Source organism: Brachyhypopomus gauderio, chromosome 18 (genome assembly GCF_052324685.1).
Source record: "Brachyhypopomus gauderio isolate BG-103 chromosome 18, BGAUD_0.2, whole genome shotgun sequence".
Taxonomy (NCBI): domain Eukaryota; kingdom Metazoa; phylum Chordata; class Actinopteri; order Gymnotiformes; family Hypopomidae; genus Brachyhypopomus; species Brachyhypopomus gauderio.
In genome coordinates this window covers 12,640,110-12,664,543 of record NC_135228.1, presented here as the reverse complement: position 1 = coordinate 12,664,543, position 24,434 = coordinate 12,640,110, and the positions used below count along the sequence as shown (strand labels likewise).

Sequence of the window (24,434 nt, the reverse complement as noted above, 5' to 3'; positions counted from 1 at the left end):
GTGGATGGTGCCGTGTGTGTGTGTATGTGTGTGTGTGGGGGGAACATGGCTGGACACGTCCGTTAAGCGGAGTTGCGGACTCGCAGCGGGAGTCAACCCTCTTTCAAGCGCTGTCACTCCGCACGAACTGAAATACGCGGCGTCCTTCCTCGGTCACTTCAGTTGACCGGCCTTTGCGGTCGCCCAGCTCATGTGACGGACGCTACTGGCCTCTCCCCGACCCCGGACGGGCCAACACCGTCGCCACGCACCGGTGCAGGAGAAGGAGCCACCCTGGCCACACGGGCAAACACACAGAACGGAACATATGACGCCACACGTTTGTAATGGCGCGAAAAACACACTGGCTCGCGTGCGTGCACGCGCATGTTGCGAGAGAACAATAACATCCCGTTTCAGACGCAATCAGAGGTCCAATCGACTTTAATAACAGTGATAAAGATACAGATGCACGTCCATCGATTCACAAACACACACACGACCAAAGGTGACCACAAAAATGTTGTACTTTTAATACTGAGTGACTCTTGAGTCGAAACGTTGGATCAAAATCTACATTAAAAGCACAACGCGTGCAGTTATTTACAATTTAAATATATATTCAGTTAGATTGTTCTCATCATTCCTTTGTGTTGAATTTTCTGCATTCTTAAAGCAACTCGAAATTACTTACTAAAAAGTTAACTAAATTTACTTGCTTTTCTATACGTATATAGACGTATATACAGTACGTATACCGCTGGTAGTGAGTGGTACGGTCTAACGAGTTCTTTTAGTATTTTCTCTACATCTGGACAGGTTATCTCTGACGAAAACACACCTGGGTGGCTGGCAAATGTTTAACATGATTGTGTTTGTTCTTGTTGAAGGACTGTCCAATTTTCTCCCTCAAACTGTTCGAAATGTGTGTAGCGGGATTAAGGACTGAAACGTCTAAAATGAAACAGCAGCTCAGCTCAACAGAGCTAAACGGAGTTACCGATTTATCGTCTTGTTACCTGTTTTCAATTTACTTTCCACGTCAACACCGCATACTGAATACACTAACTTTCAGAAAGCCCGGTTCTACACATAACCTGATATTTAAAATACTGTAGGTAAAAAATAAAATACTGTACCACTGCTAAGGAATTACTGTCCCTAGCATGCCAGAGCTGTTGTAAGGAAACTACAAAATAAAAGCTTTTCAATAGGCTGAGAAAAGAGTCTGGTCTTTCCACTGTTTTGGTATAATCATCGCAGAGCTGTTCTTTAGTTCTACAGGAATGCTAAGAGCACATTAAGACCAGAATTCAGAGTTCTGTTTCATTTCATGCATACAAAAACACATTAAAAGGTTGTGCCTGAAACATATATGCTCTTTACTGAGAGAGAGAGAGAGAGAGAGAGAGAGAATGAGAATAAAAGAGAGTAGAGCACTGGGTTCAGGGTCAAGGGGTGAAATGCCCTGCAGTAGTGTGTGAAGCTGCAGGTGGCAGCGATGCTGGTTGAGACCGGGGGATGGAGAGGGGGGTGGAGGGGGGTGGTGGAGGCTGCAGGGCGGGTGCAGCGAGCGGTCACCTCCCAGGTCGTCCTTCAGCCACTCACTGGCCACCTCCGGCACGGGGGCCACGGCAGCCTGCCAGCCGGGGCCGTGCTGCAGTAGCTGGGTGCAGACCCTCCCTGATGAATAGTTGATAAGGAGCTTCCAGGCAAACAGCGCAAGAGTAAATCTATTCACTCAGCCACTACGCTACTCCCACACCCTCACTTTCTAGTTCTTTCTTTCACGACTCAGAGCCTGTTTCCCAGGTTGCAGAAGCGCTGTCTAATGGGAAAGGCCGGCCGTTGTAGCGGACGAGACGTCCGGGCTGCGACACCCTCCGTCATTATTAAGAGTCTCTAGCTCTTTGGTCAAATGGGCCGGCCACGTGCAACACGGCATCCTTCCACACCTCCAGCTGGCTGGGCAGAGCAAGGGCCTGCTCGGGCACCAGGGCACGTGGTCACTGCAGTCATTACTGGCCTGAGATGATTCTGCACTTCCAGCTAAAGGAGTAGTGCAGGAGATGGACCGGAGAACCCCCAAGACCGCATTGTGATCTGAGAAACCACTGCAAAGATGACTCAAGGACATCGAAGCCACGAACAACCACCATTCCAAGAAGTAATCAATCCAGTATGAGCCGGAGTATCAGTTTCTCAGCAAGAGTATGGAACAAGCTAGTACAGCGTAGCAGGAAATAACAATAGTGCATTGCGAAACTGATAATATGGGACGTGAGGGTCACAAAAGCCACAGGGAGGAATCTTCCCTCAGCTCCTCGGCAGCAACAGTATACAGGAGGTGTGGTTTGGCCTGGAGTGATTAATATAGCGATTTTGCAGAGGAGATTTGGAATTCTTCAGCCACTTGTTGTGCCTATAGTTTGTACAGTCAGCTAGAGGGGGGAACAGAAAACATGGCTATCTAGAGCAAACAGGAAAGATGAACATGAAATTGTGCTCTCAACACCACCCCCTCAGCCTCCCGGCCAAATTCGTACGCGGCCTGCCAGTTTCCTGCAACGGGCAGCGTATTCTAAGAGAAAAGGGATGTAAGCTGAGTTAAAGCTAATATTTGCCAGATTTCCTGATTCATGCTATCACAGTTTTATATGAGACTTTATATTTATAGATATTTGGGCTAACGGTGCTTGATTACTACTACCTCAGTAGTGTGCCAAAGGACTAGATTTGGGGAAGGAGGCTCAGAGCAGACAATTGCCATTTTCAGATGCAGCTCTAATGGCCGTCACTCACTCAGCCTCCCCGTGTCCCTGATTTCGAGGCTGTCGATGTCCTCATAACAAAAATGCCCTTGGAAAAGAAATGCCAAAATGTGTGTTTGCGTGGCAGCGTGCTCCGTAGCCCTACTTTCAAACATGCTCTCACTGCGGATTAGAACAGCCGAAACACACAAACTGCACTTTTGCAGTGTGCGGTCTGAACGGGTTTAAACGGCAGGGCTGGAGAGAGCGGCGTTGTCGCCGTATTCCACCAGGGCTCATGCAGGCTCTTTTTTTGGAATGTTTTTGGGCCCAGTCAAAATCCTGTTCACATACTGCCTCTGTGTGGTCACTGTGATACACTCACCTGCTGCTCAGTATAGACAGAAGGAGAAACTACACACACAGTGAATAGAGTGGAGAACCACTGAAAGACAGAAAGGAATCATGATTAAAATACTGTCACTTAGCAAAAGCGACAGGAATCTGCACAACCACTCCAGATCAAGTCTTCTAAATCTGGACAACCAGATCAAGTCTTCAAGTATCAGACACTAACTTTACTCTGCAATCAACAATGAGAGCTTTCTTTATAGAGCACTTATAGTATTTCTTTGCATTAAAATAGGAAAGGCTGCTTGTGTTACTTTTGGCCTGAATTACTGATGTTGAAATCTAATGTATTTAATTACAGATTCCTAAGACGAGATCGCAGACGCAAAGCTTATAGCCAAGCCTACAAATGTACAGATATAAGTGTTGTGTCATAACTGCATGCTATAAACAAGAACACAAAGAACGTGAAGAACTCGTCGCTGATTTAATAAAAGGTAACGAGTGTATCATGCAGACAGTGTGCGCACACCAAAAAGCCCCTCCACTAACCCCCCAGTCACTGGTGAGAACGTGTAGCTTGTGGGCGAGGAAGCGTTGTGCAGGCTGGCCTTGGTGCAGTCTCTAAGCCCTTAGAGCGCCCCGTGCCTCTCTCACTCCCAGCAGGCACCCCCACACACGCATCACATTTATTACACGACTGACAGACAAGAGCTTTGTGCTATTGTAATTCACCAAGGGCATTTTCCCATAGAGACTCTGAAACGGCTGAATCTTTGCCTGATCTTTGCTTAAACCAGCGGACAGATCTGAAGCCCACAGTGGGAGAAAGCATTTCAATGATTATTACCCAGGCAGGCCTACATTTAACTTTGATTCGAGTGATTAATGGCCCTGATTGACAGCAGTGAACCATTACAAAAGAACAGAGAGGGCCATATATTACTGACCGCCTTTAATTTTGAAATCGTTGGCCTAATTCAATCGTACCCTTTCATAATACCAATCCTCATTCCAGTTACCAAAAAGAGGCCATCACGATAATGATAATACAGGCAAGATCGGCTTCTTCTCCCCCCACTTCACTACATGGATCCAATCGGATTTAAATACCACTGCTAACCAGAGAGATAATGCCCACTCCTCAGAGTGAAGATCATCACTCTCTTTGCCAACAGCCACAGGCTTGGAGCCCCTACACAAGAACCTCTTCTGGGTCCTTTAGGCTAGTGTGAGTCAGGAAGTGAAGATGGTTAACCTCTTTTGCCCCAGGCTTATTGTTTAGTTATTAATCTTATGGCATACTGTTCAGAAATTATAGTGAATTGTTCAGTCACTACATAAAACCTAAAATATGTAGTTCCTGGAGTGAGGAATGCCAGTCTGTGGAGTGCTTGGGTTGGAAGGGTTTTTATTTCAGGGAAGCCTACAGACTGATTATTCAGCAGCAGAGTTAGAAGCTGCTCGAAAATGTCTCTTCATTGTGTGTGTTAGTTATAGAGGTGAGAAATGTGCTTGACTGCTGTGGCAATCATCGTGATTTCTAGATTTGGAGTGTTAGTCACTCTGCTGTGACTGCATACTCATGCTGAAATGAAAACAATTTTATTAGCATCTGAAATTACTTCAGCAGCATTTGGAAATAAAAACGATGCAATTAATAACTATTTCCATTACTTCTATATCAATGTGTGTGTGTGTGTGTGTGTGTGTGTGTGTGTGTGTGTGTGTGTGTGTGTGTGTGTGATATGAGAGCAATGGAAGATAGCTAATTGTGAGTAAGTCTGTCTCTGCAGAGCACTGAGGCCTTCCAAGTGTGAGCCTTTAAAAGTGCCCTCAGCCAGAGCACACGGAGTACCGCTGACTGGAAGATCAATGCCCGCAATTCAAACGTGACATGGTGTTTAGAGGCGAAAACAATCAGCTCAGTGGGTAAGAAAGCAAATGTTACAGGGTCGCACAACCCGTCCTCAGGAGACCTGCTGCCTACTTAGACCTAGTGACAGAGGACATTGCACATTATGAGACTAATGCACCGCTAACGCTACTAGACCTGGGAAGGTAATGGTGAAAGGCAGTTATTGCAATAACCCACTTTTAATCAGACACATAACAATCAAACAGACATTTCGACATCTCCTTAAATTGCCATTTACCTTCCCTTCAGCCAGTGTTGTGGTAGAGAAAGCCTTTTGCGAACAGTGAAAATCAGCCATAGATAGATATTTCTTTCTTTCTTTCTTTCTTTCTTTCTTTCTTTCTTTCTTTCTTTCTTTCCATGGCTTTTAGACTAGGCACTACGTACATTCACACATGTAGATTTGGTTAAATGAAAACAACCATGTAGCTCTGGCTAGACACACAAAGAGTCCCAAAATTACATTATTCGGACGTATCCCCAGATCATTTTATGGTGATTATATGTTGTTAAACTACAATTATTCATAATGCACTTTCACAAGCTGCAAATATTAACACTTGCTCATAGCATAGAACATTCTGATAACACCTAGAGCAACCGTGGTAGCATGTCTGATACTTGCCTATTTAAAAATGATGCGACTTGACATCTCACTGACTCAATTATGATGAAGTAAAAACGGTAACGGCTACATAACAGGAAGCCCATTATAATATATTGTTGTTCCTAATGGTTTTTGAAGGTTATTCAGCAGGTCACAAAGCGAGCTAGACATGGCAGAGATTTGATTAAGTCTGGCCACAAGAACTAAGCTTCTGCTCAGGCCTGCTGCACGGTTTATTGGCATGATACACTTGCAGGTTGTGAAGACAGCAGGAGACCTGATGACTGGGTTAGAGGGTGAGCACGAGGATGAGAGAGAAAGAAGAGAGAGAGAGAGAGAGAGAGAGAGAGAGAGAGAGAGAGAGAGAGAGAGAGAGAGAGGGAGAGAGGGAGAAAGTGTGGCCCAAGTCCACAGGCCCAGGTGCACAGGCCTGTGAAGGAGAAAGCTGAGCGGGTAATATGTTGACAGCAAGGGGGTGGGCGGGGCATCTTCACGCAGAGCAAAATGGCCGCCCTGCTCAAAGACTGGCAGGAATACCTTGCTGTCTGTTCAACGTCCAAAAGAGCCCAAATAAGCAACAGGCTCCACTCAAAAATGTTCTCTCTACCAAATAAAAAAATATATACACATAACATAGATGTTACATTAAATCACTTCAATATTACCTTTGGTCTTAAAGGGCCAAACCGCATTATCACGATATAAGGCATTGGTCTTATATAGTATGCTACAATTAGCCCAAATTATATTCTGAAAATAATTCTAAAATACCTTCACGTACACAGATCCTGTCAATACCCCCAGTGCTCCAATCACACAGTTGACTTGCGAATCATCCAAGACTGATCTCATAAAATGGGCAAAATATTATATTATTGCTGTATTGGCATTCTACAAACTAGAACATACTGAGACGCCTACGACATTGTGTCGCTTCAGCAGACACTGACATACACTGCAGGGTGTCAAACTCAATAACTTAAAAAGCCTAATTGTCCAAAAAAAATAAGTAAAATACGTGCAGTGACCAAAAACTACATTTCCCACAATTACGTTACCGGCGAAGTGACGGCATCTCGACACTGCAGTGTTTCCAAATCGATGTATTGTGAAATACAAAGAATGATCCCAAAATGTCCAGAAAGAGAAAAATCGATGCATATAGAAGGGTGTTTTAAGAAAGATGGGAAAGCGAATACATGTTTGTGCTTCAAGGAGAAAAACCGCTGTCTTTTGTGTTATAAAGCTGTGATGATTGTCAAAGAGTACAATCTACGTCGGCATTTTTAGCCCACACACGGAGCTAAGTATGCCAAAATTAGGCATCAAGAAAAACAATAAGTTGCCAAAGAATAAAAAGGCAAAATGCGATCGCAACAGATTGTGTTCGCGAAAGCCACAACCACAAACAATGCGGCTTTGTTGTGGCTGAAGAAATCGCCCGCGCTTCAAAGTCTTTCAGAGGGAGCGTTTTTGAAGCACAATTGCTATTTTCAGTTACTTGATATTTCAAGTTTTTAACAAAGTAAATGTGGTGTCTTTGATGTTATTTTTCTTTACTCACTTGGATAGTTTGATCGTTGATTGATGGAGTAATGTGGGTTTCATAACTTAACAAACTAAAATGATTTATGTTATAATAACAGAAAAAGAAGCAAACTTTTTTTTACATCTATGCAAATTCATATGTAATATTTGTAACTTGAATAAGTAATAAATTCAGAGGTATTTAACATTAAGGAGTAGGTACATTTATAAGTTACATAAGGCCCTCTGTGGGCAATGATTATGCTGATGTGGCCCGCAGTGAAAATGAGTTTGACACCCCTGGCATACAGTAATTCAGGGATCCACCCTGTGTGAGAGACATCCACCCTGTCCTGACATGCACCTTATGTCCGCCTGCTGCCATATGGAACAGTACACAGACGGTTCTGCAGAGGCGGAACGCAGTGTATGAAAGCATCTCCAGGGGTCTGCGTCAACACTCTCACAAACACTCGCCATCATGCGTGTGCAGGATCAATATAAAACCTTGAGTATTCCACTGCCAGCCTCCGTCTCCATTCTGTCTCTATGTGCCAGTGCCGCTGTTTCGAATCTTTGCTTCCACTGGCCTTAAATTACGTGGCAAGATTGCACTCCCCCCAAACTGAAAAGCTTTTATCTGTAGTGAAAAGGCAATGGAATGTCACCAAGAAAAACCTTATTGTACTTAATCAACCATAATCTTTAATTAGGGGTGTTATAGTTGCATAAAAGTTGTATGGCTGTATTTCAGGAGTCGCCGGTGGCCAGCTGAGGAAGCACTGACTATAGGCCGGTTTGTCTAATGGGAAAATGTGTGGGAGAGATTCTCTTTTCCACGAGTCATGCAAATGCAGAACATATAGGATGGAGCTCACAGAGGCTTTGCTGACTGACAGACAGACAGACATACTGACTAACTGACTAACTGACTGACTGATTGATTGATTGATTGATTCCAGGTGAGAAAGTGCAGTGTGCTATAATAAGGAATGTACAGATACTCACAATTGTAGCAAAGTACACAAAGTTTCCAGAGAAAGAGGACGTTTCACACCATGGTCCTTCATCAGCTCTGCAAGCAAAGCGCTTCTGGGAACTTTCTTTTTAATATCTTGCTCTCGCTTTCTCTCTCTCTCTCTCTCTCTCTCTCTCTCTCTCTCTCTCTCTCTCTCTCTCTCTCTCAATATATATATATATTGCAGTAATGCAGTAAAGTACACAAAGTTTCCTGAGTTTTGGTCTGATGTCCTTCATGAAGCACTTTGCTTGCACAGCTGATGAAGGACACCATTCCAAAATGTCCTGTTTCTCTGGGAATTGTATGTACTTCACTCCAAAATTTATTGATTGATCTTTCCTACAGTACACTGTGGTTTGTAAACTGGAATCTTATTTGTATATAAATAAGTGTATGTATTATATATATATATATATATAAAATATTTAAAAACTATATTATTTAAAAAAGATTATAAAAAGTTTTTGCAATATATATATATATATATATATATATATATATATATATATATATATATATATATATATATATATATAATATATAAATATATATATATAAAATACATACACTTATTTATATACAAATAAGTTTCCAGTGTACATATATATATATATATATATACGTAAAGTTTGACGTGGCAACCACAAGTGTGTTTTCTCCCCTAATGAGAAAGGGGGAGTGCTCTATTACAGAACTTTGTCACCCAGAATGCAGACATCAACGCCTTGCATAGTCCAAATCACATGAATGCAATATTGACTTTCCCTAGAGTCTTTCTTCAATGCAGTTGTGTTCCTCCAGCAGCGTTTCCCAGGCAGATAAGTGGGATACATTATCAATGTCTCCCAGGCACCTATCACCACCATTTCATGGGCTGTAACAGTAATTAGTTCCACACACAGCCTACTCCCTTATGTAAAGCTGTTAAAAGATGCATGCAAGGCCCAGTGTCCTATAGCATTTTCTGATTTTACATCTTTACAAGGTAAAAATAAATTACACCAACTAACTCAACCACAGACTTTAGGCAGGGAAAACAAGTCATACCCTAAGTGAATGTGAGTCAACAGGGGTTATTCTGAATGAATGTCAGTCAACAGTGGTTATTCTTGTCTCTGTGTTCTGCAGTTATGGCAGAGATGTCTTGCTGATCAGTGACATTCTGCCATGAGCCAAATCCAGAGTGCCACCTCTATACAGCGGAGGTCCTCGGGAAGAAGGGTGAGGGTCCGGAAACACGACAGAAAGATTCCAAATGCATCATTCACAGCTATTACATTTTGTAGCACCATTTGATTATAGTAGGGAGAGATCAATATCACACTTTAACAAAATATATTCTGACACACATGCATACTGACATAATGAGAGCAGTTGGACAAGCAGTATTTTTCAGAGAGAGAGAGAGAGAGAGAGAGAGAGAGAGAGAGAGAGAGAGAGAGAGAGGAATGGTTAGACAGAACTGTCAAATTTAAATGGGACAAAGGGACCACCACCCCCTCCCACTCCTCACTCAGACCCCATGGGTGGAGATAGGTGGAGTCCTTCTCTATGGGGTTCTTTGAGGAGACAAAGCACTGGAGACTGCCTGCATGTTCCAGCCTTCGGTAGACAGTAGGAACTGAAAATAATTAGGAAAAGCAACCTGAACCAGAAAATCTGAACCAGCAGGCAGGCTTGACATGATAGGGAGAAGCGTGATGGATTAGTGAAAAGCTCCTCTCCTTCTTGCAAGAGTCCATGAATCTTGTTCTGTGGCCCTTCTGCTCCGACTAAGACCCGCCTCCAGCCGTGTGCTAGGCCTATAGTGGGCCTTGTCTTATACGACAACTGTCAACAAAATGTCACTGAAAATTAAAACCAAATGTTACTGTCTGTAAATTGCACATTAACATAGCATAACATAGCGACAGAACGCAAACCAACATAAGAACGGCGCATCACACAGGTTTCTGTATTGAAGAGTAAATATAAGGTGCATTCTGTTTTGTTTTCAAACTCTATCGCGATGAAATAAGGTTTTATGATACGGCGATTATTTTACCACGTTGCCAGTGGCAACTTGTGACGGGAGTCGGCAAATAGAAACTGCAAAGTCATCTACAGAACAGGCCTCGATAAAAATCCACAGGCAGTTTATACTAAATGTTCTCGTTGGTTGGCCTACGCATAGCTCGAAAATCGAATTACACTCTCGGGCTTAAATAAAAAGAACCGAGCTAATATTTGGTTTAAAATATTATAGACCAACATAACTCGGTATTTTACAAAACTCGGTATTTAAATAAAGGACATCACCTTTTGAGGATCGTTACAATTATATATTTCTGTCAGTCTGCGTTTGTGAAACGCATTATAAGAAGGAACACCCGCGCAATACAGTACCATGGACAGCGAAAACCTGGAGCACAGCGGATGCCCACAGGTAGCTACTATCCTGGAGTCCTAGAGAACCATATTCCACAAATTCCTATCTGCAGTGTACCTATCTGACCATATGGCCAGATGATATCACTGCAGTGAGGATAAATGCACGTTTTTTTTTTCTGGCAGCGCGAAATTTAAAGTTAGCTGATCTGAACATTAAAACAGGAATGCGACAGAAAAGCTACAAAGTTAACAGTATGCCTGATACACATGATTGCCACCAAAGCGGAAGTAACGACATCTAGTAGTAGAGCCTGTGGCATTTTCTGAATAAGACGACAGACGCGTGCGTCTACTGTAGTCTACATTCCACCACTCAAGAGCTCGCGCTCACTATTGCGGAGAGCACGTGATAACTATTGTTAAAAGATTTTGCTCTGCTGGTTTATTATCTAATAATGTTCTTTTCTGACGTGGGTTTTAAAAGGCGCCGGTCCCTGTAGTAGTTCTCGGGGGGCAGCACTTTCTGTTACCTTGGAGAGTTTAAAATCTTTACTCATATTGTTTTAAGATGTTGTTAATTGCAAGTGCTTAGCATAAACCTGGACTATTTAAAAGTATCATTCAGTTACAATTATCGCTGCTTTTATTGTAATTTTTAAACCTACGCACATATAACCTGAAGTAGATCAAAGGCCTAAGTCTACGCCACGGGTATTATAAAGACAGTTGTGCCAAAGAAAATGCAGCATTCTGAATTAAAAGTAAAAAGCATTGATAGACACACTGATACAGCATACATATTAGCAACGTCCGCGTGTGTGTATGGACACAGTGTGTAGTCTATTCTGCATGTGTGTATATCTGATACTAAGAAAACCTTTAACCGTTTTATTCCCGTTCAGTACTGCTGCAGAGACGCCCCAATATCCATTTGCTATATACGCTCAATATTTTGATGTTGTTCATTCCACACATAACGGCACATGGGAAGAGATGAGACCGAAACCAATTGCGACTAGTTATATATTTCATGTATTTGCAAGCGTCCGTCATGGCATAGGTCGAGAATAAACTTACCGCAGTCTTCACACAAGATCCTCCCAACATCTTTTTTTAGATTCTTCCCACTAGCATCAAGGGGAGCAAACGATGCCTTGAAAACCAAGGGCTCGTCGGTGGGGTCCATGAAAAAGATGTACTTGTGGTTCTTTATCACTTTGGCGCACGGAGTCTCCGAGCCAAATTCCCCAACGGTGACGAGCTGCTCTCGTTCCAGACCCCCGCTGTTCCTTGGCCACACGTCCAGGACTTTGACATCCACACTGTACGGTTCCGCTGAGACGTTCTGAGGCGCGGATTGCACCTTGCCCTCGATCACCACGGCGGATTTGTAAGCCTGGTCCTGCAGGGAATTCAAACTCGGGGAGTAGCAGGCGAAGGAGACCCCGATTACCAGCATGGATAAATGTACTGAATCAAGCCTCATGCCGCCTGCTTTGGCTCGGTGGTCGCTGGTCGCGTTGCGGCAGGGCTCTGTGGGCTGTGGGGCGATGGCGGTGGAGCTCGGATGAAGGCAGAGACTGTAAATAGGCTCCAGTAGCACGGCAGAGCGGCAGTCCTTGCGTAAGTGTCCATGCCATCGGGATCCGCTGCTTTTGCCGATAATTTTGCAATGGGGAAACACCAGCTAGAAACCGGAAACAGCGTAACGATGCTGGATTAGAAATCTCTTAACTGCATACTTATGAAACACATTCTAAAATTCTGGCAATAGTAGCGGATTCCTCCCTCTTCCACTGAAGCTCACAGCTGTAGCAGGTACACGCAAGACGCCGCGAGGCTGTCTTTCCCCCAAAATGCAGTGGTGAGCGCCCTTCTCGGCACAGATAGCTCTGTCACTCACTGCAGAAAGAAATGTGAAATACTGCAGTGCACGTTTAGTTTGGTTGTCCAGTCAATTTTAAAATCACGGAATCCACTTTTTTATCGACAAAGTCAAGAGCATAACGCCTCCAGGTGTAAACTGTTGCTGGGTTCCTTCTGCCCCGTTTCAATCCGCCTCTCCTATTTGCAGGTACGGACCGAGGAAAATGGGCAGTGAGACCCCCCGCACAAACACATCCACTGCTGGGGCATTGAAAGAACGCCGATGCACCGGTGTATGTGTCTTTAATCTCCAACACCCCGTAAAAACACCGTCAATCCATGATCGCTGCCGTCACAAATCCATGTCGAAAAGAAAAGAAAACACAAAATGTCCGATGTTCGAGAATAATGTCCACCCCCCCTAATATTCTGTCTCCTTGGAGATACGCACTGACATAATCGTTTCCAGCGGCTTGCGGGTTTTTAGCGCGATGACTAACGTCGCGAACGCGTCTTAGCGCCCCTGATTCTTCAACACACAGTTTTGAATGAGTTTTGCGTATCATTCCATTACTGATACATACCCAGCATTCAGGTCACATTCGTTGCTTTGCTTCAGGAAGAAAAAAAATGTGAGGCGTTGCATCAGATCCATAGATTTGACACTCGTTGCATCGCTACTAAAAGGCAAGTAAAATTATTACTCCAAAGTTTCGAAGAAGACAAGACATGTATATACGCACTGCCTTAAACAGAGAAAACACGCAAAATGATAAAAGGAGCTCGTGCAAATATGCGGTTGCGTATGCAAAAGATCTAATTAAATGAGCAAAAAGGCTTTAATAGAGATCGTGAGATTTCTAATTTGACTTGAATGTCATTTCTACAGAGATGCTCGCTAAAAGGTGAGATATTAGGAGAGCGAAGAATACAATAAGATCCCTTGAATTCGCAGCTAGCGGAGTTGCTAAATATTCACGGAGAGCGACATCTGCCGTTCAACATCAGACTCCGCGAGGAATGCTGGAAGTTCTTCTCATCCTGATAAGTTTGTTAAGCCACACGACCATTCGAAAAATAAAAAGCTAAATATAATAAGCGTTTATTATTCAACCATTCACACACATTGAATGTAATAATTATAATAACAATAGTAATGTGTGTGTGTGTGTGTGTGTGTGTGTGTGTGTGTGTGTGTGTGTGTGTGTGTGTGTGTGTGTGTGTGTGTGTGAGGGAGCGAGAGAGAGAGAGAGAGAGAGAGAAAGAGAGAGAGAGAGAGAATAAGGGACAGAGTCAGAACGGTATTAATTTGTTTGGTTTCCTTTCTTAAGTTCTTTCAGGTAGGTACAAGCTAAGGTATCACTCAGCAAATGTAAGTAGCAACTGTCAGGAAGCAATCACGACAACAGCTAGGATGCAACATTTGATTCATAAATATTAGTAAAATAAGGACCATTTTACATGGCTTCTTTTTTACCTGGAACATGCATGCAATCATATTTTGTTTAACTAAAGTCAAATAGCACTGTCCATGGTTCTGAAACGTTTAACTACATATGCATACATATATATCAACATATAGAGACACACACGTATATATATATATATATATATATATATATATATATACCTATAACATATATAACACATGTAAACATTTACGTTTTTTTATGTTGTCTCTCTTTCTGCCACTCACGTATCTCTCTCTGTCTCTCTCCTCACACACACACTCTCTCAGTCTTAAAAGTCAAAGAGTCAAAGTTGCAAGATTACAGTGAAGTAGTGAAGAACACAAAGTTTCCAGAGAGAGAGAGAAACAGGATGTTTCTGACAGAGCAGGATCAGATGAGCAAGCAACGTGCTTCAGAAGTTATATGAGGTGGATGTTGTATTAGTAATATTAGAACAATGATTAACATTCATTCATATATAATACTTTTTACTGTATGTATATATGTAAAAATATTACATCTGAGATGCCTGCTCGGAAGCCTCTTGTGGTGGTTGTCATGTCAGTATCGGTTACTGGTCTTATTTATGGTCTAATTTATTGTCATACAAATAAAATATCTTGTCAATGCTCTATCTACTTGCCCAAGCGAGCTTTACGAGATTCCTTTTATCCTTTTAGATTCCTTATTTTTACCATCATGTTCGAGAAACTTTATATAACACATATCAGTTCATATTACTGACAACTATGATTTAATAAGCTAAATAGTTCGCACACAAAGCGTGCTAATGAAACCGCAGGCTGCAGTAACGAAAGAGTAACAGTAGGAGGCGCACAATCGCGATTTTCCCAGCAGCGTGCTGACATCAGACGGCCGGCGTACAGCGTTGAAGACTTGCGTGCGTCCGTCTCCATGCCACGACTCGCTGTTTCGTTCCATCTTGTGAAGCGGCGAGCTGGTGAAGCAGTATCGCGGCAGGGTTGACAGCAGGGCCTCTGCAGCTTACAGTTCTTCATCTTTGTTTTTCCACAGTGTTCTACTGCGACGGAGCTGCATAGGGACTAACGCTTTGCCTGCTGACTGAGCGGGGTAAGATATGCCGAACCTCGTCGCTCGTTATGAGGTCTGCGACTTTCGCAACAACATAGCACTTTGATTTCATGCACGGCATTCGTCGGCGTGATCGGCTCTGTGTCAGTATTACAGCACCGGGATTAATCTTAAAACTCCGCAAAATAGTGCTCACTTTACTTATGCAAACTCGATAAGTAGTTGCAGTCGTAACAGATCAAAGCTGTTGCAGCAAAATAAACATGCCATTTAAACGACTCTGGCATGCAGTATATGTAACAGTTTGAGTAATTCACAACACATTTTATGTCCTCGACACACCTGACACTTAAGAGTTTCAAGGCACTATCGCCCTTTTTTTTATTTAATCTCCATCACATGCAGACACGCATCTTTGCGCTTCGCGCACTGTCATGAACACCGCAATAGTCGGGCCCATCCCACGACTGTGGATTTAACATCAGCGTCCGAAGTTTTCGTTGACTGGAGTTTCAGGTTAAGAACGACTCCGAGTGAAAAAAAACCCACCGTGGTCGGCCTGCAATAGGCCCCATAAAGTGGCGGTATTCATTAAATGTTTTTGCGAAGTTCAAAACCGGATAAATACAGTAGCGGGTCCGAAACAGCACGCAGTGATGCCAAACTATATAAATTAACAATAAAACCACCAGTCATGCAGTTTACTCAGGTCACAATCGCCTGACCTATAAAGACATTTTATAACAACTTAATATGAAATTTGAAAGATTAAAAAAGAAAGATTTACTTATGGTTTAATCTTGCATCCAGATGTTTGGTCCACAAACGTCATTCTAGTGTCTTCACTGAGTTCATACAGCGTAGGTGTTGGGGAGATATCCCTGCGTAAGGTGTTGGGGAGATATCCCTGCGTAAGGTGTTGGGGAGATATCCCTGCGCCGGCCCACCTTCCCAAAGACCCAAGAAGCGAAGGACGACTGCGTTCTCCCACCAGCCAGGCGTAGAACGCGGAGGCCGTATTACCTCTTTTTTTTTAAAGGCAAAGGCATGTAAACAAGTTGACCCACTTGTTGATCAACAGATTATAAGATTTACACGTTTAACATATTTAGGAGTGTACCGTAGATATTACGAGTGGTTTTTCTCATCATTAAAAAAGGACATGGAGAGGCCTCACCTTCCCAGCACTTTAACACATTGTTTCTGCCTTTATGTTCTCTTTTAATACATTTTTTGTCATCTCATCTAATGTGCATTATCCGAATTAAGAATCAAAAGTGAAATTATCATTTCATTTTTTGGAATATAAAACAGACTTGTACAACGCTGCATCAGGTCTTAAATAGGTTAGATAATCGTGTCAAGGTTCAGTTTCGAAAAACGCGTCCATATACTGGGCTACAACACTGTAGCATGAATCTCATTATGCTTATTAAAGGGCTTTCCACACACCTTCACAGGGTTTCAGGACACCTGTCAGAACGGAATCGGTATTTTCACAGTACCTTCTATGAATGACAGACAATACACGAGACACAGAGCCCGTGAAAGGGGAGATTTAATGACAAATTAAACTATAAAAAGGCGCGTTTTTGTACCATGCTGCGGCACGCGTCTCTTCCGCTGTCTAATTTTTCCCCACGGCAGAACGGGTGACATTAGATGGAACTGTTTTAATGTTTGCCTTATAGTAAAGATGTTTAAACTGTGTGAACAAGCTGAATACAATTATCCTCTGTCAAGTTTGCTTTTCTCGTGTAATGTTTTTTTAAGGCATGTTCGTTCTTTTAAACAGCCCATAACTATATGTGTGCACGTTTATTAAACATGTAAAATGTTTGTAAATTCATAAATATTAATTTGCTAAATGAACAAAGCACCAGCATAGATGTAACAAACCATAAACAATTGTTTTGCTGGAGAGATTAAACGACGGTTTAGGAAGCGGAGCTGAAGACATTCTCCGTCCTTCAAGTGTGGCATCCAGGGAATCTGGACATTCTCTTTTTTCAAAGCCACAAAAGCGAGTTGAGGTGTTTAATAAACAAGGCGGAATACACATGAATCTGAATGTATGCTTGAAATTAAACGAATGCACAATAAAATAAACAAATAAATAAATACACATAAAAACGGCTATTTAGTGTAAATCTTTCATAAAGTAAAATTAATAGGTTTGATTTTCTTTTTTTGCCTTTTCTTGGAAAACGTACTACAGTCCTGGGGTAAGATTAAGAGACACGTTTTTCACATTTTTATTAAGTAGTGGGGAAACCGATTATACAATAATGGAGCCCGATTACCAGAATACAACACATAGACTACAGATTATATATTGATCTCATTATACTTATTTACAGATAGCAAAACTAAAGCAGTAATGACAGTTTCACAAAAAAAATTCACAATATTTATTTTATGTTATTTATGGGAAAGTTTACAGATTAATTGTGTTCCGTTTGTCTCATCGTTGCATCCTACCACAGATAAAAGACAACAAGAATATTTTTAGTGAGGCAAGTTTTTTAAATGTATTATTATTATTTATATTTTATTATTATTGTTATTGTTTGTTTTTATTGGCAAATGCATTTATCATCGTCAATGTAATTAATATAAGATTAACAGCTTGTAAAAATCACCTTGGCTATCGTCCGCTACAACTGGTGGCCTACTGCAAAAAAAATTGTATTCTGACATTACTTTGTTATTTCAGCACGTCTATGCATTTGACATCCCGATTAATAACTGTGAAATTTGGGTAGAGTATGCAGTACTATATTAGTGAAAGTTTAGTGAATATAGTTTCAAAGTAATCCGCTCAACCTCGCGTTTGAGCGAATTTCACGTTTATCTCTTGTGATTCAGAGTGAGCGGTATTTGACTCTGCTTCACACACTTTAACATTAGTGGATAAATATATCGATTAATGTATTATTGTTATACGTCTGTCATTCTAAGATATTTTAAAGGAGAAATACATTACCCAAAACATCAATGTCCCGAGGAAAACGTGTACATATATGAACTTCTGCACTGTATAATTTAAAAGATTTTAGACTCATCTGCTCAGCTTTGGATAACAACACGTACTTTTTGAAACAATATTTTTCATACTCCGCCTATGTTGATGGGGATTTGATCAATTCAAAGTCAACCTATGTATTTGGTTGTTAATTTATTGCAATACTTTATTCTAATTTAAAATAGTTATATTCCCTGAGAAAGTATGTCCTTTAAAATGACCCCATAAAATAGTATATTGAAGTTTATGTAAATAAGTTTGTAGTCACATTTTGGGCATCGTACCAAAACTATTAAAACCCCTTTTGTGAAGACATAAGTGGCAAAGGGAACCTGTCAGATTATACCATGAGACAGGTGACCAGTCACGTGCTTACAGCCTACAAATAGGTTATGATGACCAACCACAAAACAGTCACTTCTCTAACAAAAATGCACGAAACATTTTCGATGGCAACTGCTGCAGTTATAAAGCAGTGAAGGCTAAAATCCTCCTGGGTTTTTGCACTGAACACGTGATTTGCTGGAATACTAGTGAGAGTTTATAGAGGAAACCAACTTACAAAAAGCCCGTTCTCAGAAAACTGCTGTGCAATGATTGAATCTGCAAATGTTACTAAACTATGTGCAAACCCCATTACCTGAGACGTACCGAGAGCAAAATATATGGACTCGACTATTTCACAACCTTCGAACTGTAACACCTTTCATCAACAAACTGTTCAATTAAAGTCGACTTAAACATCATACTCATGAACTATGTGTTTATTTAACGGCATTTAAACAATACTTCAATGACAGTTTTAAGGGGATCTTGCCATCATCAATTAGCAATTATTATGGTTTTCAAATCTTTCTGTTTACCATATAATCCAGTAAAATTACCCTATATTCCGACAAATGCTTAACCTAATTTCGCATTAGGGTAGTGCATGTATAGAGTCTACACCATGAGAATTCACGAGATGAACACGCATTCCGCGTTCAATACGTCGTTTAGTTGACATCTATTATTATTAATAATAATATTAATAATATTAATATTACTATCGCTTATACTATACTGCATATTTCGATTCGTTACATGGGGAAAGGCTGTTAAATGCAACTTGTATGTGTCCTGACCCAGATCTCGCGAGAGCGGCGGCGTGGCTGGCTGGCAGTAAGGTTGCAGTAGACGGAGGGAGAAGGCAGGCTGCATCATGGCGGACAGAGACAGTGGAAGCGAGCAGGGAGGAGCAGCCACGGGCCCGGGCGTCGCTTCCATGCACCCGGTGACAGGAGGGGCGGGTTCGGCTTCCGGGCTGCAGCACGAGACCCAAGAGCTCGCTTCGAAACGGGTTGACATTCAGAACAAACGTTTCTATCTGGACGTAAAGCAGAACGCGAAGGGCCGATTCTTGAAGATAGCAGAAGTCGGGGCCGGCGGGAACAAGAGCCGCCTCACTCTCTCCATGTCCGTGGCCGTCGAGTTCCGCGACTACCTCGGGGACTTCATCGAACATTACGCCCAGCTGGGGCCGAGCAACCCGGACGCGGTGCAAGACGAGCCCCGGCGCGCGTTGAAGAGCGAGTTTCTGGTCCGGGAGAATCGGAAATACTACATGGACCTAAAGGAGAACCAGAGAGGCCGGTTTCTGAGGATCCGACAGACCGTGAACCGGGGGCCCGGACTGGGCTCCACGCAGGGTCAGACCATCGCGCTTCCCGCGCAGGGTCTCATCGAGTTCCGCGACGCTCTGGCCAAACTCATCGACGACTACGGGGTGGAGGACGAGCCCGCCGAGCTACCCGAGGGGACCTCGTTGACTGTGGACAACAAGCGCTTCTTCTTCGACGTGGGCTCCAATAAGTACGGGGTGTTCATGAGGGTGAGCGAAGTGAAGCCCACCTATCGCAACTCTATCACGGTGCCCTACAAAGTGTGGTCCAAATTCGGGAACACTTTCTGTAAATACGCGGAGGAGATGAAAAAGATTCAAGACAAGCAGCGGGAGAGGAGAGCGTGCGAGCCGGGGGAGATGACCGCCGACGACGGGGATGAGGATTGATAACCGGTGGAGAAGGTAAACATGCAAAAAAAGAGAGAAAATAATCAAAATAACAAAGAAGTTATAAGTAAAAGAACTTTACTGTAAAAAAGAAAGAAATATAAAGATTTAACTGTAACGGTTTAACTTCAAGGGAGCGCTATCCACAAAAGATAAAGACCTCCACAAACTTGACAGTTGTGACTTGTCACCCATCGCTGGATGTTCCCCACTTATCCACCATTAATACTGTAAGCGGCTGCTAAACAAAGTAATAACATTATATATGAACCGTGTTTCCTACTTGATTACAGATAAAGGACTGAGTGTTTATTTCCCTTATTAACCAAGAACTTTTGTACACGTTGAAGATATTATAAAAAGTGTTTGCAATGTTCAAATGGAATTATTGCCGAAATATGAGAAACCAGTCCTTTACATGTAAGCTAATAACTTCAGCACAAATCAGATGTTTTAGTTTTTTTTAACCAAAATTTAAAATCCTCTTAAGAGGTTGTCATGGTAATCATGCCACACATACACACAGATATATATATATATATATATATATATATATATATATATATATATATATATATATATATATATATAGCATCACCTGAGGGCTAGCCAGGAATCTTGTTGTCAAGTTGTCAATCAGCATAGATGGAGGGGAATAGGTACAGGTTAAGTCGTGCAAGGTTACAAGTGCTCACTGTACTGCAGAATGCATTGCTCAGATTACTATAAAGCTATTCAACTGGTTGGTGGTTCTTAACATGGCGACCTCTACAAAGATGTTGTATGGAGTAATACCAGTGTATTTTTATCCCTTGAAATAACTGTCATGCCGATGAGTATGCTATGTATTTGTGTCTTATTGTCATGCAAAGTGTATAAAAAGGTATAAAGGTACTTTAAAGGAAGAGCAGTGTTGACAGAAAGACTAAAAAAGTTTTGCAACTAAATTACCAGGCCCCTGGTTAAATGTACAGAGGATTGTCAGAAAGTGCTAATGTAGAAATATATACAAAGTATGATTTTGTGAATCAGCTGTATTTCAGTGCTTACAGAGAAGAAAATGACCTCACGTTTTGAGTGAGGGGGTTGGAGGACGACCTGTAGAAGGATTTAAAAACGCTCTCAGTCTCCCTGTTGAGTCTGACTGGCACCACAGAACGTTGGTGTTGCATAGTAACCTGTACACAGCTGCACTGACGTGGATTATTCGGCGTGAGTCCTCCAGGACCTTTGTTTAGTGGTTGCATGGACAATGCCCTGTCCGTAACGTTTGATCACTTCCTCGAACGAATAATCATTTCAAGAAGCGTCTCGGTTATGTTCTACCTGTAAAACATCGATAATCGCGAAGTCCGTGACTGTTGGATCCAACCTGAGCGACAGGTGGGTTGCAGTGACCTCCCTCTCTCTCTCTCAGGGGTCCTTCAGGGCCTGTGTTGGGGGAGCCCTGGCCGGATATACGTCGTCCTGCCGCGAAGCCCTGTGACGGGATTACGTCCTGGTTTTGAACAGTGCTGCGGGACAAACTCGCCGAAACGGAGCTCCTGCCCAGGGGTATGGCTAATCCACAGATAAAGCATGCACTCATCAAAAGAAAGTGACGAAGAGGAGGGTGCCCTCCGCCTCTCGGAAGCTTTGAGTAGTTCTAAATAAAATCGGTTGAGTCTGATTACAGTGGTTCTTCATCACAGTCAGGCCCAGTGCTGGTGTGTGGTAACCAATGTACACGCTTCAAACTTTAATGGACTCGTCACTTTCGCTTTGTTGGTTGAGCACGTCGTGCAGGTGAGCTGGACCGGGACGGCGCCTCGGCGTTTGCCCGTCGATCTCCGGCCACTGCGCTCACGGCGGCTGGCTCATTTCTAAACTTCTGGATTTCAAGAGGCGTCCTGCATTGACGGAGGTCTGTAGGTTAGCCGTAGATCAACCCACGCGCAGGAGCCCCGTTTCGGAGAGCCGTGCAGCTCAAAACGAGAAGGACGCACTTGCGTCTCGGAGCGCGGGGCCGCTGGCCGACGTGCACTCGGCCGGGAGAGCCTGACTCTAGTGTTCCTTGTTGAGGAGCAAACTCTTCAGCACTGAAACAGCCTGGTGCCTTACACTCCACACGCTTACACGCTGGCTGGTGCTTCGGATCTAAGTTTGGGTTCTCCGTTCTTCTTTGCCGTTTCTTTAGAGTCCCATTGAGCACGGCTCCTTCACGTGCCATCACAGACGTGATGGGTGGCTCCTCCCCCTTTCCTATCTGTCCCCCAAATGCATCCAGGCATCAGCCCTCATGTAAACCCAGAAAGGGATTGGTTAGCCCCTGACCATGTCTACGCCCCTGCTCACGTCTCTCTATGGGCCCGGCTTGGCCAGCGTCTAGACGGGTGAATGGGTGATTGGTGGTGAGGCTGGCTGTGGCTCTGGGGGCCCAGTTGTCTCCTATTATGTGGCTGTCCGCTCCCGGCTCTAGATCTCGGCTGTAATGGGTCGTTTATCAGCGGCTGAATTCTTCGTTTACGTGGAACGGTCAGTGTGTCCTGTTGCCCCCCCCCCCCCCCCCCCCAAACTTTTCAGTGTTATTCCAGAACACTTGTCTTCTCCTCACTGAGGTTGCTTTTCTTTGTTTGTTTTTATTTTATTTCCAGTGCTAAATTTCCTTACTGTGTGCAATATGAAAAGTGCCAATGACGGCATTATATGTATATCAATTAAAAATAAGGGTTATTATTTGGAAGCATGTGGCTGAATTCCACATTTCTGTCTCTGAGATTTTAAAAGCCTTTATCTGCACTAAAAGGTCTTAAGTCTAGAAGAGGTGAAAGCGAGCTTAGCACGCAACCTCACCTCACCTCACTCCGTGGTTGTAGTGAGCATCCACACTCTCCATCGACCCCATACTGTCTCCATTTCTCTGGTAGTGAGAAGGCTGGAGGGTTAGGGGTGGCTGGAATCGGGGTGTCGGGGTCTTGGGGCGCCGAGCGGTTCTGATCTCCCGTCGCCTTTCTGAGCACGACTGGGGGAAGCGTGGCGATGCAGGGTCTGGTGAGGTCTTCTGGTTTCAGTGGTCGATGTCAGTAGCACATTGCTGTCCCAGCTGAAGAAAATGTCTGACCAATCTTTGTTCAAAAAAATATATATAGAAGCTCTCCACGAGGAATGTCTTGTGCAATTTTGTTTTCTTTATCTCTTGCGTTCCTTCCCTTTGCAAGAAGGATTACTGAATAACATGTTCGGTGGTGATGCGTCAAATATAATTTATGTACATTTTACAAATTTTAAAATAAAAGAAATGTTAATTTACCCACATCTCACAAAAAGAGTTTAATTTTCAATTTCCTTGTGTTGTTCCTTTGTTCCTCTGCAAATATTGAGGGATTGAGTGGTTGTTTAATAGAAGACGACAATATTGGATAACTGACTTCAGTGAAGTTGTCTGTGTGTAAATATGATTTATGTGGAATTTGTTCAGACTCCTAATCATTTTACTACTAAAGTCTAATCAGTCACATCATGATGCTAAAATCCCTGGCATGTTACATTGTCATTTTTTTATAATTTTGGTGTTAAACATGGTATACTAACATTTTTAAGAATACATGCACATACAAAAAAAAATGTTATTATAAAAAGTTTAATATATTATACTCTGAGTATCCGAACTCATTAAATTACTTGACTGTTGGATGTGAGTGTTTCCCAAACAAAAATAGGAATTATATTTCTTTCAAGTTCAAGTTTTGTGGTTTTGTCAAACCACCTGAAGACTTGCTTGCTTTAGCACTCGTAGCATGGCTTGGTGGTTGTTTGAGAGAGTGAGTCTCTCATGTCTTCTGTGGACACTGACCGACACCTACGAGACTTCTACTTCATACACCTTTTTTTGCTTTTCTCTACTCACATATTTCAAAATATCATTATTTTAAACGTGTTTGCTTAGAATCAGTTCCAATATTTTCAAAGCCAAGGTCCATAAAATTAATTGTTAGGTTTTCCCCCCCCCCCCCCCATCTGTTATGACAAACTATTGCATCAGTTTGTCTCTCAAAACTGTTAATAAATTTAAAAGGCCAGTGTCCTCAATCCGGACATAAAGATTTTACTGTCAAGCAAAGCATTCTGAGGTCTGGTTGTGACTTTGCTTCAGACCGCACGACTTTGACCTCTCACACAGATGAAATGCTAATCCTGTGTTTTTCGTGTCCCACTGCCACATACGGTTACTCCAAATTATGTGAAATTCTGTGAACATTTTAAAATTCCTTCTGATCAAATGTTTGCTGCAGGATGCTGCTGTTCTTGCCACGTCAAAGGACTGCCATGTTGCACAGCAGAAATATTAAACACTTAGTTTTTCAGTTGTCAACAAATGTATAATCAGATCAGCAAAATAGCCAACCATAATTTGAACAAGCGCCCTCCAAACATTGAAATGATGATGTCTTTAAAAGCAGCATTCACTCCTAAATCGTGATTTGAGG

The 24,434-nt window shown here is 42.5% G+C and overlaps 2 protein-coding genes across 4 annotated transcripts in view; one reads left to right on the top strand and one right to left on the bottom strand.

Moving 5' to 3' along the window:
• LOC143482149 (pro-neuregulin-2, membrane-bound isoform-like) overlaps positions 1 to 13,319 on the bottom strand; it is a 50,772-nt gene extending 37,453 nt beyond the window's left edge. Inside the window, exons 1-2 of the mRNA XM_076980423.1 lie at positions 12,974 to 13,319; positions 11,601 to 12,210 (exon numbers count right to left, since the gene is read on the bottom strand). Of these exons, the coding sequence (XP_076836538.1) occupies positions 11,601 to 12,009 (409 nt within the window). The 5' untranslated portion in view covers positions 12,010 to 12,210; positions 12,974 to 13,319. The remainder of the gene's footprint in view (positions 1 to 11,600; positions 12,211 to 12,973) is intronic.
• A 1,418-nt stretch (positions 13,320 to 14,737) lies between these two features.
• Positions 14,738 to 23,262, top strand: puraa (purine-rich element binding protein Aa). Of its 3 annotated transcripts, none has more exons than XM_076980586.1 (3): positions 14,738 to 14,932; positions 19,047 to 19,983; positions 21,386 to 23,262. In XM_076980586.1, the coding sequence occupies exon 2, from the start codon at positions 19,120 to 19,122 to the stop codon at positions 19,966 to 19,968; it is 849 nt and encodes a 282-aa protein (XP_076836701.1). In that variant the 5' UTR covers positions 14,738 to 14,932; positions 19,047 to 19,119; the 3' UTR covers positions 19,969 to 19,983; positions 21,386 to 23,262. The 3 variants fall into 3 exon arrangements, with proteins under 3 accessions (XP_076836701.1, XP_076836700.1, XP_076836699.1); XM_076980585.1 differs by having other exon boundaries at positions 20,102 to 23,262; XM_076980584.1 differs by having other exon boundaries at positions 19,047 to 23,262.
• Positions 23,263 to 24,434: the final 1,172 nt, after the last annotated feature.